Source organism: Candoia aspera, chromosome 1, assembly GCF_035149785.1.
Source record: "Candoia aspera isolate rCanAsp1 chromosome 1, rCanAsp1.hap2, whole genome shotgun sequence".
Lineage (NCBI taxonomy): Eukaryota > Metazoa > Chordata > Lepidosauria > Squamata > Boidae > Candoia > Candoia aspera.
In genome coordinates, this window is record NC_086153.1 from 217,339,570 (window position 1) to 217,357,410 (window position 17,841).

A 17,841-nucleotide genomic window follows, 5' to 3' on the forward strand; every position below is an offset into this window, starting at 1 on the left:
GGAAAGGATCTCCACAAAACACAGAATTCTGCTCATCAGCCCCAGTCCTGATCTAGAGATGCTGAAGAACTCACTTCCAGTGTGTTTTGGATGTGAACCAATATGATTAAGATAATCAAACCCTAATATCACAATACAGCTATACTTAAACTTTCACATTTCTTTGAAATTTAACATTCTTGTATTGTTTACCAAAATGCCTATACAAATGTAATAGTCACACCAGATACTGCATAAAATGGATGACTTACAGTAACATGCACTGAAGATAAAGATTTTTAAACTTTGCAGAATAAGGTGGAAATGAGATGCAATTGAAATGAACAGGTGGAAAGCTCCTATGGACCAGAAACAGAGTAACTTATCCATATCCCTGGCCATTGCTGTGGCCCTCCTCCTCATTCTAATGTTGATAGTTAAATACGTGCAGTTGTCAGCAAGTTTCAAAATACTGGCCTAGACTTGTCTGTCTTTCCTGGAATCAGCATAAACTTTGAGATTGATGAAGTGCCAGAAAAACCTGCGATACAGCAATTGCGATGTCTAACAGAGGGTATTTCCAGTAGAGGTGCTAAGGAATTCTCAGGAGGCATTTTACTTGTTAGGCCATGAGAACATTCTTACCAGTCATGTACCTTAACCAGATTTATTAAAATATAATATAATATAATATAATATAATATAATATAATAATAGGAGTGCTATCAAGAACATTAGTTTGGGCAACTGATTGTACACTGCATCACATTTTCAGGAAGCATTATGGATCAAATCACATATTTCTGACTTGGACTCTTCTCTGAATACAGCGCAAAAACATCCTTGAGTTCCTCTTGATGCAGACCAGGCTCTAAAACAGCCATCCTAATTTGGTTCACTATTTTAAAGAAAGGTTGGTCACAGCATGTGACCTAGATCCCTTCCTTCTTATGTCTGATTACAGTGAACTGTATGGATTCTGGCTGGTTTGATCAAGAAGTTGATAACACCTCCCTTAACAAAGAAATGCTTTTGTACCTTAATTAAATACATTGTGATAATAAATATGGGCTTCCATTTCTAGGAACTTTCTTTTGAAATGGATCATCTTGACTATCTGATTTCAGCTGGCCTGGTTTATAAACCCTCCAATCTGTATAATGTGGTAATATGTTCATATTCATTCTAGTGGATCTATTAGTAGCTATCACATTATTTTGGGAAATTTTAAGAAACAAGATGCTTTTAGACATTGTTTCCCACTGAGATCCAACATGCTTGCTGTTGGATGAGCTTATGAAAAATGATTTCAGATACATTTTTTAAATTCAATTTTAAAATTCTGAATATTTTAATCTACTTTTCAAAAATATACTAATTATTTTCACTGATTTGTGCAATTTATTGCAACGACAAGGTATTCTGAGGGCCACCAATCTATATAACAGAATATAAAGTTACAATGACATTTTAAATAGAAGACACCTCGGATGTCTTCCTGTGAATATTTGTCCCCTGATGCAACTTCTCTTGAAAAACTGTTTGCTCTTTAGAAAAAGTAACACAAAAAATAAGACAGGAATGGTAATCAGCATTTTTGAATCCCATTTCTGCAGCCTCCAAAGATCCTTTCAATTTGTTCAATGTTTCCTGTCATCTTGCAGTAGGAAACACATGAAAGCTATAGATTAAACTATTGATACAACTATTTTTTTTAAAAAAGGAACACCTTTCCAAACCTTTGAAAATCCTGGCCCTATCCATGTAGGTGTGATGCAACCCCCAAGTTTGCCTCAATGGCCAGCTTACTGTAGCCATCATTCTTCCTCAATAAAAAGTACAGCCTCTGTTGACAAAACAGTTGCCCATTCCTATAGCAGTGGGGTGGAAATCCTTGTTTCTGTATCCTGATTGACTGATGTAGGTTATGGGGAACTGAAGATCAGAACAGTTTTCAGGTTCTGGTGTATGAAATTAACTCTCTTTACACAATTACAATTATACAGATTTGATATATTAATTCAATAGCCACATCAATTAATTCATTGTTTCAGCACAATCCTGAATGTAAAGACTGAACATACCAGGAGGTAACTGTAACTGCAGCTGTGCTGCTGTCATTGTCAAGCATGTTTTGATCCGGTCCTTTCCAGGTGATGGTTGGTTTGGGCCGCCCGCACACTTTGCATTGCAACATTACAGTGTCTCCAAGCAAGCAAGCGATATCCACTAACGGCACGAGAAACTCAGGAGCAACTGGAGTAAATGCCATACATAGAGACACATCACACTCACAAGAGACATCAAAGATTTTATTTGAAAGAACTAAAACAGCTGTCAAGCAATGAGCTGTGTTTTCTGCTCCAAGGAAAATTCCTACTCCATGGAAAGCAAAGACAGGAAAAATAGTCCTCATTCTCCCCATTTCTGAAGCAAGTTTTCAGAAAGGGGGGAAAGAGAAGGAGTCAAAGACCTCCACAGTTTAGAAGAATTACCATCATGTTCTTGTGAGGACTCCAAGGAACACCTTTAGTATGAAGTGTCATTTCCTCATAATACAACATTGAATTCTTACATATTAATATCATGAATATTTTAAACAAGATCTTATGGTGAATTTCCCCATAAAAATGTGATTGTAGAATCTTTGAAATAGAAGTGATTATATGCCATCAAGTCAATGTTGACTCTTAGCAACCACATAGATAGGTTTTCTCCGTTACAATCTGTCCCTAACCTGGCCTTCAAGTCTTCCAACAGTGTTGAAATAGAAGTAAGGGATACATTTTCCCAACTATTTGTGCTTTATTTGATTGTTTTTTATCTTTTGCATTTCTGAGTGTTTGGGTTGGTTTGTTGGTTTAAAAGATGTAAGCTGCTTGGGTGTTCAAATTTTAATCAAAAGGCAGGCTATAAATCAACTAAATCAATAACAATATCAAGGGTAGATAGTGAGCTTGTATAAATGTGATGCAAACTAAAAGCGAAAAAGAATCCCAGAATAATTTGAGAACTACTTAGCTAAAATAAATGAAATAAGATGAATTATAATTAGAACTCCCATTTCTGGGCTTAAAAAATCTGGACAACCAGAGTTTTCTGTATCTCTTTTCTGCCATCCTGTGGTTGTCAGATTTTAGCAATTCATATATGGCAGCTTAAATTATATTACAGGGAAAGCAAAGTCAAATTTAATTTTGAATAAGCCAAAGTCAAAAGGAACTCAAATACATAAAAACAAAAATTAATTCTAAATCCTTTGGTGAATATGCAATTGCAAGCTTAACATTCATCCAACTAATATTGTATCCAAATCTGAGCAGCTTGTATAGGACATTTGTTATCCTACACTTCACCTGCTCTATTAGATCACATATTAATGTGGTCGCTGGCTGTCTCATATATTCTTTGGAACTGTAGTAAGTATATACTTAGTATCATTCATGAGAGTGTTACCTATCACATTACTGAGACAAAATACCCAGGATATGTTTGGGGGAAGTAGTATTATCTCACTTTTCATCTTCTAAGCATGGACAAATAAAGACTTGATGTGCTTATGTCTTTAACTCACCTTCCTGGATGAAGTTTGGGTTGATGATCTGAAAAAAATAGTATATATACACACAAAAGAAATAGAAAATGTTTAATTGGTTATTGAAAAAAGAAAATGCTCTCAGTGAGATATTAGTAATTTTAAAAAATACAGAGGAACTGAAGGTACATCTTGAGAGGTCTAATTCTGAATACTGTGTTTACTACAACAGCCCCTTCTGATCTCCGCATCAAGACTGCAGGGTCCTTCAGTTGGCCAGGTCTTGAAAAGATTTTTTAAAAAGAGCAGACATGATCTAGCAAGCATGAATCACTTCAGGATGTAATAGTGTGTAAATGAACCACAGCTTGACTGCCCATAATCTATGGTCTTATCCCCCATTCACTACTTCCCATGATAAGCAGGCTGTTCTTTCATGACTGGCTGGGAATCAGACAGTTCTTGTAGTTTTTAGAGTTCAGCAGCACTTTGGATTCCATTCTAAATAGGTGGTGTGCAACAGTAGCACCTGTCTGCAGCTCTTTGAACCAGCTGTGATTTTTGCTGAGATTATGCAAAAGAACCTCTCTGGAATCAGTTCTGAAGTGATTCCAGTTCTGAAGTGCTGGAATCAGTTGTGAGGTGTTGTTATCTCATCATACTTAGCACTAGATGGAATCCTCACGTACCTAAAAATTATCTTGCTATGTTATCAGATTAAACAATATAGTTCAGTATCCTACTTGTACTGAAGTGTTTTTGATAAAATAAGAAGAAGCATCCTTGCTTCTGAGACCTCAAGTTCTGGTATAGCTGAACTATAGTATTTCTGAATAAACTGATTTTATTTCAAAATCTCTCCAGGTCTGATTACTTCATGGTAATCAATTCATTTATTGTTCTTCTATAGCACTATCAGAGACAGGATGCTCTGCAAAGTGGTATTTATAGTTCAACCAATACAAAGTGAAGAAAAACCTTTTTCTGAGGACAATTTTTATACTTATACTTTGCACTTACTATCAGAAACATGACAAGCTACTGACTATTATCAGGGATAAGTATTGCTAAAAATTCTACCTTACCCACTAGGGTAGTACTTTCCATTATTTTGTACCTGAAAACCTTTAGGCAAAATCCATTAAAACCCTAAATAATTTCCTTCCAATAAGAATTTTCACACAGATCTGAAATTGGCTTCAAGAAAATGGTATTTTTAAAGGATTAACATTCTCATGCAGGATGTGTTCCTCTACTTAATAGATTTAAACTCATTGTGAGGACTAAAAGACCTAAATATACACAGCATCTTTTAAAATCCCCAAAGGAATCGGCATTTATCAAGAACATTATACTAATTTGAAAAGAAGGAACGCCTATGATAGGAGGAGTCCTGGCCACAGGTGCAGATGAAATTTATACCTTAAAACATCCAGCATTTCACTTTAGCTTTTTAAATTTGGTATTAGTTGAAGTATCTTAATCTGATATCAAAGCTCCTAAGGGTCACTGAAAACAATCCAGCCAAAGTTAGGCGTAAATCTGTACAGAACTGTACCATTAGTAAAATTTTAGCAAATGGATTTAAATTCAAGGCTCTGAAAATAGAAATTATACTTGTTTCAGCAGCAGAGGGCATACATGTGCCAGGATACGTGGATTTTAATGGTTAAACTGTTACAGCAGCCCAATAAAAATGTGTTTTGTTTGATGATACCACTATTTCAATTAAGGCTTATCCAGCTGGAAGTTTTCTGCCTTGCTGATTCAAGATTAATAGGCAGCACCATGTTATTGTTAGGTAATTATTAATATAACAATTAAGGAGGGGTGGGCAAACTATGGCTATGGGCCATTTGCATTTCTCACACCTTTTGAGAGTTGAGAAACTGCTTTTAAAAAGCAAATAGTAAAAGAGGCTTATTTGTCCTTTTACTGAACATGTGTGTACAGCACACACACACTTAAAAAAGCAACCCTGGAAGTTTCAGCCCTGTTCCTTCTGGGAATCTCATTGTCAAAACCCTCTGTGGCTAAGAAAATTACAATAAAAGATTGCCTCTGGCAATAAAAAAGTTGCCCACTCTGATTAAAGAGGCCATATTCCAAATATTTATCTAAAAGGGAGTTTTGATGACTGAGGAAGAGCTTAATTATGGTATTTCTGCCATGAAAACTATTGGTGTTGGGGTGAAGAAAAGTTAAATGGCAATCGCAACAGGCATGGTATCCTCCCTGTCTTTGTCACCTTTCCCAAAGGTTATTTTTAACCTCTGATGGATCCCCATCACCACCTCTTTAGATGGTAATACGGATTATTTCAACTGTTCCAAATATGGTAAACCTGGCTTATTATGACACTGTTGAAATTTTTAGCCTTACTTGCTCTAGGGCCTTGGAGAGCCACAAACAAGGCCTGATGTGACCTGCAGGCTGAAGTTACCCACCCCATTTCTCAAGGCTTTATCTTCCACCTGTACAGAAATTTGTTGATATATTTTTCTCCCCACATAACAGACTGATTGCAGCAACATTTGGATGATTTTTGATCCAGTAATGATGCTGAGTATCTTGTGGCTACTCTTGATAACATTCCTCTGAAGAAACACAGAAGCCCAAATGCATCAAAATCTTGAATATGGTTAGATTCTGTGCACCTTAAATTGATCTTGCATCTTTCTTTAATACCATCAGTGCTTTCAATTTGACAAGCTATGCCATAATATATGGCTAACAATTCAGGCTGAAACATGCAAACACCTGTATTGAACACATGTCTGCTGACTTAGAAACAAGTCTTACAGGTTTCAAAGGAATGCATTAGCATTAGGAACCTTAACACATGAGGCAACTAAGGCAGCAGTCCTTAATTTTGATTTATTAATGCTGCAAAATGGAAGCTCACGTTGAAGGATCAGAATGCATTTCATAAATCATTTTCTTTGCAAAAAACAACAGCTCAACCCAAAGGTCTATGAAGACTAAATCTGAGAAAGTTAGCAGAAAAAAGAAAAAAAAAGCCAAACCATTGTGGAATACTAATGAAGTAATGTAACATTCTGCAGCTATAGAAAAAGAAAACCAAGGAAGCAGGAAAAGAACTGTGTTCCTTTTACTTAATTAAGGTAATTTGCTTTAACCTGGGGAAGCTGTTGATAGTGGGACACACACCTTCCCTGGAGATGAAATGGCTCTCTCTGTTCCGTCACGTTAATCTACTGTTCAGATAGACTCAGTGAGTCTACAGTACAATCTGGGCTGAGTCTTCCTTGCTGGACTCCTCCTGAAGATCAGACCAACTGTTCTTTGCTCCGTTTTACCGCAAACACCCGTTTCAGGAGCAAATGGGAGTTAAAAAAATCACTCTTGATAGGAAAAGTACCTGGGACTCTGATCCAAGTTAAGAAGTGACCTTGTAAAAGACATATTTATCTAGAATTCCAAACTGAATGGATCTCAAACATCTATTCTTAGGCATCTGGGGTGGGGGTAAGGGGGTGCCAACATGTGCTTGAGGTCACCACCGTGCAAATGTCATTGCTTAAGTTGGCTGAACCTCTAGAACATGATGGTTCTATTCCAGGTTTAAAGCAAAACTTATTTTCCATTTTGTGTATTCCCCACTAGAAGACATAAGCATTTAGCCAGGGAACACTACCACTAACTTAATGAATTGAAATGTAAGAACATAATGAGCAAGTTCCAGGGAAGAATTAGGGCAGTTTTGTGTACACCAAAGTAGCACTGAAATCAACAGTGTTTTGAGGCAAGGCAGATAGCCCAAATACATCATGTGCCACAAAAGGGGTCTCTCGGCCAAGAAACAAATTGGTAATGAGGGATTTGCTCTTTTTTTCATGGGGACAATTTAAGAAATATGTGGAGAAATTTCTATGTGTGTTTACATAGGACTTACTACTGCTGGAATATTTGAACAGCAGCATTTTAAGTTGTCTCCCTTGTCTCATCCAAAAAAACGTTACTGCTGCAATCTTGCTTTCTTCCAAGCTCCTTTTTTTTCCTTTGTCCATTGGCCTCACACTGATATAAGTAAATCAGCAAGGCAGTAGCAATGGATATTCTATTAAAAAGCTTTAAAAATAAACTACAATTACAAGGCACAGCAAGTACTCTGGTATCAGCATTACCATTGCTTAGCCAAACGCAAACACATTAAGCAAGTGGAGAGGTAGGACTTAACTGCATAGTTATGTATCATCCAGAATCCATCAATCTAGCTTTATTTATTTGTAAAAAAAAATACAGATTCTAGGTAGGCTAATACATTAAATATTAGGACTATGCACATTGTTTGAAAGAAGTGCTTTACAACGCACAAGAACATGTAAAAAGCACTTTTCTTCAGATCAGTAAACCAGCTGCATCTTTCTCTGGGCTTTATAGGTATGAATAGAGGTGCTTTGTACATGCTCCTGAGCATTGCGAAGCACCTCTTAGGAAGGATTTGCACAGCCCCATTAAATATTAGTGAGATCTATGTACAGTAAGTGCTCTACAGGTGTATCAAACATGCTAACTACAAAAATCTAGTATTAGTGATTTTTTTCAAAGGTTTTGAGAACAGAAGCACTTTTATATCTTTGCATAGTGGTTTCCTATAATATTTTTTTTCCAGTAACAAGAGCTAGTAGCTCTTCATCTCTACGCTCAGACAGATGCTTGATTTTTAAAACAGACTTGCTCGGTGATGGGTTGTCATCTAGAAGGTCCTTTCCATTTCTCTTTTTTGTGGTTTAATCTATGAGCTTTCATATTTTGATTTTATTTGTATACCTCTTTCTATCCAACTATTTTCAGTGGAAAGGTGGGATATTAATACAAGAAGCACAGTCTTCTAAAAGTGTTTAAGTAACTTCACATTCAATATCTAGTACCAGAACTCAGGGATTTCTAAGAAAGCTTTAACTACTGTATGTCTTCTTATAAGGACTGGCTTTTATAATTTTTGTGCTTAGTACTCATTTATTGTTAGCAATTGCATTTCACCAGTACTGCAAACACTTCTGATTGCTTTTGCCCCCCTTTTTTTTATACTGAAGAATCATGGCTCCCTCTCTATTGCAGTAGGATCAAAATTCTAATTAATAGATCTCCCCATTACATATTATTTAGTATATTAGCATGTGAGATTGTCCAATTCAAAGTTGGATCAGTGGAATCAAGATAGGGCAAAGCTGCTATATTCTTAACAATTGAGAAATTAATTGTATATATTGGTGTCTTAGCCTACAGTGGAGGTTCCAGATTCTTTTATAGAATTTGTGACATGTTCTGAACTAGTCCAAGACAATTTGGTATTTTATATGTAACTATCACACTGATGTAGAAGAATATTGTTAAATTAGATCAGTGATAATTTGCTGCCTAGGATCTTCTGTCTGGGACAGGTACCCCACTCTGCACCTATAGTACAGTCACCCCTTAGATTACAGCAGAGACACTGACTTTTATAGATACTATTTAAAAACAGGAATGCACTTCTCTGGGGAAGGTAGTATTGGATACAGGAGAGGGAGGATAGAAAGGATCATGGTCTACCTCCATGCTAGTGTTGGGGTCAAGGTCATCGCATTCTGACTCTTCTGAACTGTTTGTCTCCTTTTGAGCAGCATGGAGAAAAAAGAACAGAGTTTTGATCAGCAGAGAGATTAAAGGCAGAAGAATAGCAGAGCAATTAAGAGCAACATAGAAATGGCCACCAATAACTCAAATACTTTCCAACAGAAAGCCACTAGGATGCAAGCAATATACATTGGGCAAAATAAAATAAAATAAAAGCTGTATTTAAGTAATTTAGGAAAAAATGCATCAATGGAAGCAGCAGTATAAAACACTACCTCTACTATACCAGCTTCCCAATTTGGGAGGGCCCTTGCAGCCTGGCCAGCAAAATTATATCTAATAGACTTTAGCATCCAATTCTGGCACTTACTTTAAATAGGAATTCTGGAGGAGTCAAGGGCCTAGTGCTTCACTCAATTTTCTAGGGTGCCCTTTTTTAGAATTTCAGCTGTTTGACACCTTTGTGTATCAAGTATCAATCACTAAAAAATTTAATGTCCTAAAACTGTAAGTAGCTTGAATAGCCCAGAATTCTGAAGCAAAGCCAGCTTTAAAAATCTGAATGTCATTTTCTGATTTGGTATTTCTCAATCCCCACTTAGAGAAATGCAAGCGCACAGCAGAAGATAGTGCACTTGCTATGGCATTTAAGGACCTTCTTCCTCCATTCACTGAATGGAGTGGGTTGTTTGAGGAGGGGGATGGCCACCAAACTTATCTTACCGGTGCTCTATCAGTGTTGACAGACTTGATCATCCTTTGGCAGAACAGACAAAACACAACACCAAGACAGGCACACCTGGATCTTGAATTTGCATCCCCTCCCACCAAAGACATCCATAAAGTGGGGTCTCTTCAATCACTGTAAATGCTTATGAGACTTGTGTATATAAAGGAGGGGAGGCATGATCTAATGTATTATCTGTTAAAAAGAGGATTTGTTTTTCTAGTGCATGGCTAACTGGAAGATAAATTCGTTTTTAGCTTTATTTTAGGGGTATGCCAACTATTCCAAGTTTAAAACATTTTGCATTAAAATAGCTATGCTAAGCATTTTGTGTTAGAAAAATGTATGCCTAGACTATTACTTGATTTTGTTAAGTAGGTGGGATAGCAGTCCATGCTGACTGCTATCAGTCAGCAGCTGAGGAAAGATTGGCCAAGCCGTGATTTTAAAATAATTTTTGAAAACGTTACATAATCTCTATATTAAAAAGTGGTTCTATTATTTTCTCTTAAAAATGATCCTCTTGGACAATATTCCTGCAGACTGGATAGCATGGTAGCAACTGTGTGCGAATAATTTATAGGCCTTAAAGTAAAGGGAGCAAAATATTTTTCTCCATCGTTTCCTATGAACAAAAGACTGGACAGCTTTCAAGTTTTGTTCCATCATAGCATAGAATGGTTAAGCCATTTTTGTTTGGCTTAGTTAGGACACAGTCAACTCAGGACAGTAAAATAAAACATTTCAGAAAAGGGTGTGTTGTTCGAATTTTGAAAGAAAAAAGTATTTCCTGTATTGCACATTTCTTAAAGCAAAAATCACAAATAAAAATTAACTTTAAGAAATAGCAACAAAGAGTTTTGTGGTATCTCATGGCATGATTTAATGGACTAGAGTTCATTTCATCAGATGGAAGTAGTATATTTAACTGCAATTATGCATAATATAGTTGAGGTAGTAACGTAAACCTTCAGCAAAGGATCGTTACCTTGTCATGGTGCTGGAGCTTGGGCACCTCAATGATGCCATGAGCTAAACCGTGAAGGGCCACCCAAGACGGGAAGGTCATGACAGAGAGGTCAGACTAAATGCGATCCCTGGGGAAGGTAATGGCAACCCACCCCAGTATTCTTGCCATGAAAACTAAATGGATCAGAACAACCAGAGATATGTCGGTATACCATCGGAAGATGAGACCCCCAGGTTGGAAGATGGTCAAAATGCTACTGGGGAGGAACAGAGGAGGAGATCAACTAGCCCCAGACGTGATGACGCAGCTGGCTCAAAGCCGAAAGGACGGCTAGCGGCCGACGGTGCTGGTGGTGAACGGCGAATCTGATGTTCTAAGGATCAACACACCATTGGAACCTGGAATGTAAGATCTATGAACCAGGACAAATCGGATGTGGTTATTGGTGAGATGTCAAGATTAAAGATCGACATTTTGGGCATCAGTGAACTGAAATGGACTGGAATGGGCCACTTCACATCAAATGACCACCAGATCTACTACTGTGGACAAGAGGACCACAGAAGAAATGGAGTAGCCTTCATAATTAATAGTAAAGTGGCTAAAGCAGTGCTTGGATACAATCCAAAAAACGATAGAATGATTTCAGTTCGAATTCAGGGCAAGCCATCTAACATCACAGTGATCCAAATATACGCCCCAACCACAGATGCTGAAGAAGCTGAAGTAGAGCAGTTCTATGAGGATCTGCAGCACCTATTGGACAACACGCCTAAAAGAGATGTTATTTTCATCACAGGAGACTGGAATGCTAAGGTGGGCAGTCAAATGACACCTGGAATTACAGGTAAGTATGGCCTGGGAGAACAAAACGAAGCAGGACATAGGCTGACAGAATTTTGCCAAGACAACTCACTCTGCATAACAAACTCTCTCTTCCAACAACCTAAGAGACGGCTTTATACATGGACTTCACCAGACGGACAACACTGAAATCAGATTGACTACATCCTTTGCAGCGAAAGGTGGCGGACATCTATACAGTCGGTAAAAACAAGACCTGGAGCTGACTGTAGTTCCAATCACGAACTTCTTACTGCACAATTTAGGATCAGACTAAAGAGATTAGGGAAGACTCACAGATCAGCTAGGTATGAGCTCACTAATATTCCTCAGGAATATGCAGTGGAGGTGAAGAATAGATTTAAGGGACTGGACTTAGTAGACAGGGTCCCGGAAGAACTCTGGACAGAAGTTCGCAACATTGTTCAGGAGGCGGCAACAAAATACACCCCAAAGAAAGAGAAAACCAAGAAGGCAAAGTGGCTGTCTGCTGAGACACTAGAAGTAGCACAAGAAAGAAGGAAAGCAAAAGGCAACAGTAATAGGGGGAGATATGCCCAATTAAATTATTGTAAATTAACAGTAATAGAGGGAGATATGCCCAATTAACCAGAGGTTAGCCAGAAGAAATAAGGAATTATTTTTAAACAAACAATGCATGGAAGTGGAAGAAGACAATAGAATAGGAAGGACAAGAGACCTCGTCCAGAAAATTAGAAACATCGGAGGTAAATTCCAGGCAAAAATGGGCATGATCAAAAACAAAGATGGCAAGGACCTAACAGAAGAAGAAGAGATCAAGAAAAGGTGGCAAGAATATACAGAAGACCTGTATAGGAAGGATAACAATATCGGGGATAGCTTGACGGTGTGGTCAGTGAGCTAGAGCCAGACATCCTGAAGAGTGAGGTTGAATGGGCCTTAAGAAGCATTGCTAATAACAAGGCAGCAGGAGACGATGGCATCCCAGCTGAACTGTTCAAAATCTTGCAAGATGATGCTGTCACGGTAATGCATGCTATATGCCAGCAAATTTGGAAAACACAAGAATGGCCATCCGATTGGAAAAAATCAACTTATATCCCCATACCAAAAAAGGGAAACACTAAAGAATGTTCAAACTATTGAACAGTGGCACTCATTTCACATGCCAGTAAGGTAATGCTCAAGATCCTGCAAGGTAGACTTCAGTGAGAATTGCCAGATGTACAAGCTGGGTTTAGAAAAGGCAGAGGAACTAGGGACTAAACTAGGGAACTAGGGAATCCAAGGCTGGAGTTAAAATCGCTGGAAGAAACATTAACAATCTCAGATATGCAGATGATACCACTTTGATGGCTGAAAGCGAAGAGGAACTGAGGAGCCTTATGATGAAGGTGAAAGAAGAAAGTGGAAAAGCTGGTTTGCAGCTAAACCTCAAAAAAACCAAGATTATGGCAACCAGCTTGATTGATAACTGGCAAATAGAGGGAGAAAATGTAGAAGCAGTGAAAGACTTTGTGCTGCTAGGTGCGAAGATTACTGCAGATGCTGACTGCAGTCAGGAAATCAGAAGACGCTTAATCCTTGGGAGAAGAGCAATGACAAATCTCGATAAAATAGCTAAGAGCAGAGACATCACACTGACAACAAAGGTCCGCATAGTTAAAGCAATGGTGTTCCCCATAGTAACATATGGCTGCGAGAGCTGGACCATAAGGAAGGCTGAGCGAAGGAAGATAGATGCTTTGGAACTGTGGTGTTGGAGGAAAATCCTGAGAGTGCCTTGGACTGCAAGGAGATCAAACCAATCCATCCTCCAGGAAATAAAGCCAGACTGCTCACTTGAGGGAATGATATTAAAGGCAAAACTGAAATACTTTGGCCACATAATGAGAAGACAGGACACCCTGGAGAAGATGCTGATGCTAGGGAGAGTGGAGGGCAAAAGAAAGAGGGGCCGACCAAGGGCAAGGTAGATGGATGATATTCTAGAGGTGACGGACTTGTCCCTGTGGGAGCTGGGGGTGTTGACGACCAACAGGAAGCTCTGGCATGGGCTGGTCCATGAAGTCACGAAGAGTCGGAAGCGACTAAACGAATAAACAACAAGTAACGTAAATAGAAGTCAGTGGGAAACAAAGTGCAATAAAGTAAAAATAATGGATTTCATCCAGCAAAGCCTCCTGCTACCAGAACTTTTTTCATCAATGATCCAGAAGACCTTTTCCACTGACAGAATGGGCAAGGAAGCAATTTTTATTAATTCTCTGCTCCACTGAACTCTTTCCGGTTTCCTTCGATTAAACAATGTCAGGTTGCCTGAAAGTGTACCTTCTATGTAGCAGTGCCTACCCTCTGGAATGAAGTTCCCCTCATGATCCAGATGGCCCCCCATGCTGTTGTTTAGAAAAGCCATGAAGACCTGGCTCTTCACCCAGACCTTTGGTGAGGGAGAGCAAGACCTCTCACCTCATTCCAACTGGTCTGTCACACTTGCCATCTTTTATCAATTTTATTGTAATTTCTTTGTTGATTGTGAACTGCCCAGAGTCATTAAGAGTTGGGCAGCATACTAGTTAGTTAGCTAGCTAGTTGGATAAATAAATAAATGATCCACAAAAGTCTGTTTCAAAGGCTTAGAGGAGCCTCTCATCTAGGCAGGATCTAGAAGTAGTGGAACTTTGCAAACCAACCAACCAAATCCCAGCTTCCCTTAGCAAGAACAATTTGAGGAAATTTCTGCCAATGAAAGAAAATTCTCAATCCAGTCTATTCACAATTACTTTATTAATACTGACCAATTACAACACTGCTTTATCTACAGTAAAACAACACATTTACCTCTCTAAACTTTCAATCTTGGTAGATCTCTTGTTCTCAGTTCATACCAGAATATAGGTTTGACTTCCAAAGCAATCTTGCCAAATTTTTTTTAAAAAAAATCTGGATACTACAAGTGGATAATACTTTATTACTTTTCACTTTTATATTCACCTAATATTTAACATAACTGCTTAGTATTATATGCTATGTGGGATCTTAAAAGCTGTATGATCAGAATAATACATACTGTATTTTGAAATAAATGGGATTAAATAAAACATTGTCCTCTATGTAGAAGGGATAACTTTATATTTAGGGCTAGGAAAAATCCTCCAAAAGCTTATATGCTCTTTTAAATTGCTGACACAGTATTTAGTCCTTATATCTACAGTACTTAAATATAAGTGCGTGAAATTTTGTGTTGTTGGAACAATATTAAGACAAGAACACAAATAAGAAGCTGAGATTAAACATCTCTTGATGCTTCTTCTGAAAAGTTTAATCTTTAAATTAGAATTTTAAGGAAAAAGAACTGAAAGACAGTGCTATCAATCAAAGAAAGAATATTTCTGCAAAGGATGAGTAAGGTTAAATGTACTAGAACCGTTAGATGGATTTTAATGTCATATTTTGATATATCAGATTATTTATTTATTTTTGAATATTATAATCTTGGTTTAAATCAGAAGTGTGATTTTAATGGTACGCAATAAAGTGAAATGATGAAAAACACTAGCGACTCATAGGGTTTTCCAGTTGATAAATATCTTCCATCTCTGTGGTACTGTAAATGTCTATTTGTTGTTATACTGTTCAGATTGCATAAAATAGGGTTCCTCTATCTTTCATAGTTACACAGGAAGAATTCTGCAAGAATGGGAAATGTTGCAGTTGCAAGAATTCTACCAGCTATGAAAGATACGAAAGCTCTATCCCAGTTTATAGCAGTTACAACAAATAGAAATACACATAAACAGGGGATACTAACATTTGTTACTTCCATGAAACAATGCAAACACAAACCTGGGAAGGATTAATTAAAAGAGGAAGTAAAACACTTTGTGATAAGAACACAGGTTTGAACTTGCAACATCCCGCTATTTGATTTTTGTCCACAAAATAGGAAAGCTGAATTTTATTCCTGAAATTCCATTTGTTCAAGTGGAACTGAGTATTTTGAATAAGAACTTCCTATGGCACAGAAACTGAGATTTGCTTAATTTTAGAACAGGATCTAAATTGGGAAGGGAGAAAGAAATGAAAGTATGGATAGGTTCTATTTGTACCACTCTCTCCCAGATAGTAATTTCCTATCTTATAAAATCATTGTGGCACAGAAAACAAATAGAACACATTAAAAAACTGAGAAAATTTATGAAGGAAATAGACACATATAAATGCTGCCTAAATAGAATCTGCATTGACCTAGATGATCTTGAGAACATGGGCAACCAATGGATAATTTGGAACAACAGTTTGATTGCCTCATTCACTCCTAGTGAATTTTACAGTTCTTTAAGTGACCAATTAAGAATTTAGCCTTAACTGCCTAATCCAAGTAACTGTTGAAATTAATGCAATAAGGTATTTTGGGATAGGACAACTGGTTTCAGTGCCATTACGTTCTTTACTCAGTATAGCATATGGCAAGAGAAGATGTGAAAAATCTGGCTGTCATGAAAGTCATAACGGACAAATTTTACTCTAGTGTTTCTTAAGAATCCTAGATCAACTTCTCCTGTCCCACTCCTCCATTTGAGTAACTGTAGAAACTTCCAGAAAGGTAGCAGATGATTTGACTATAGTTTTGTACAGTTTACTTTTAATATGCATTTTTACAGCTTACTTGAAATCTGTGGATCAATCATAGTAGGTCCCTGACTTATTCCTTATCTCCCCCCCCCTTTTTTTTTTTAGTATGGACTAGCTATAACAGTAGGAACTATGGAACTGACAGTATTTACAGACTGAGTTCACACAGTACATTAAATCCATGCCAGGCAACTTTTACGACTTAACGTATGTCAGTCTAGGCATGGCTGAATATGCTGTAACTCTCTTATACCATGCTAAACCCAAACAAATAATTCATATTAAAGCTTTGAACAATGTGTGAACTTTATTATTATTTTTTATTATTTAAATTTGTAGCACCGCCCATCTCCCCCAATGGGGGACTCTGGGCGGTTATCCCAGGGCTAACCACACAACCTGTGGAATTCTGCTGCACAGTTAGATGTTATAATCAGATTCCTTTACTGCATCTAAAGATGACCACAGCAGCTTTTTGGGGGGTGGGGGTGGTAATATCCTTCATGCTAGGTAAGGGTTGATCATTCTTGTTTTTAATATTTTGAATCCCAACCTTGACCTCATTTATGAGTAGTCATATTTTCTGGATTGATCTATTGAATATAACTCTTATTCTGTTTAAATTATGCAATTGCACAAGACAGATTTATGCTAATTACATAAAACAATGTAGATCAATTCTGTCAAGATAGGGAGAAGGAAAAGCTGAATATTTCCACATCCAGGCCTCATGAAAGTTTTCAAAGAGTGATGGTGATGTTGTTGTTACTATTATTCCAAATCAATCCACTGCAGGATGAAGATCTCTTCATTGACAGTTGTGGACTGTAAACTATCATGTTGGTCCAGATGGATTATTTTGTACTTCCCAGTCTAGGGCTGAGTGTGAACAGTTGGCCCCAAATCACCTAATGGGCTTCCATGCTAAGGGAGCACTAGAACATGGGTTTTCCTACTTCTGCTCCAGCACTTAATCACTACACCACACTAGTTCTCTTTCAAAGGTGTATCAAACTATAGATAGAAAATTGTTTAAGAATCGCCAAGTTTTGGCATAAACAAATACAAGTTTAATGGAAATAGACACCACTCAAGCAGTGATGTCTTCTGTATCTTCTGTCATCAATTGCTTCTAACCAAATGAGTTGGGGATAATAGCAGGAGGAACAAAAAGTTAGATGTCCCTGCTCCTACCTCTTTTAAGGGGATGTAAGCTGGAAACTATTTGGTCTGTTCCTACAGAAGAGATAAAATTCCAGGAGTGACTTCAGGAGAAAGAACAGAACACTGCATATCCAGCTCAGAGTAAAAAAAAAGGGAAAAAGAGGAATCAGATGCAAGTTTTCTTTCTCACCTCCAATTCTTAGGGAAGAGACAAGAAACCAACGGCTGTGTTAATAGCGTCTTCCCTAAGATAAGCAGTTCTGTAAGGCCCAAGAGCCTATAGTGCAGTGTAAGGTCTTAGACAAAGGAGCCCCACAAAATTGCTTGCCTGCGCTACCTTGTCATGGCTTACCATTCCTCAAGTTTTCTCTCTTACCAGAAAATGGTGAGAACATATTTACACTTCTTCTTGTTTAGGCTGCA

The 17,841-nt window shown here is 37.7% G+C and overlaps 1 protein-coding gene across 1 annotated transcript in view; it reads right to left on the reverse strand.

Moving 5' to 3' along the window:
• Positions 1-17,841, reverse strand: part of LOC134487163 (kalirin-like) — a 30,194-nt gene that overhangs the window by 11,731 nt on the left and 622 nt on the right. The window contains exons 2-4 of the mRNA XM_063288782.1: positions 9,074-9,133; positions 3,554-3,581; positions 2,064-2,235 (exon numbers count right to left, since the gene is read on the reverse strand). Of these exons, the coding sequence (XP_063144852.1) occupies positions 2,064-2,235; positions 3,554-3,581; positions 9,074-9,133 (260 nt within the window). The remainder of the gene's footprint in view (positions 1-2,063; positions 2,236-3,553; positions 3,582-9,073; positions 9,134-17,841) is intronic.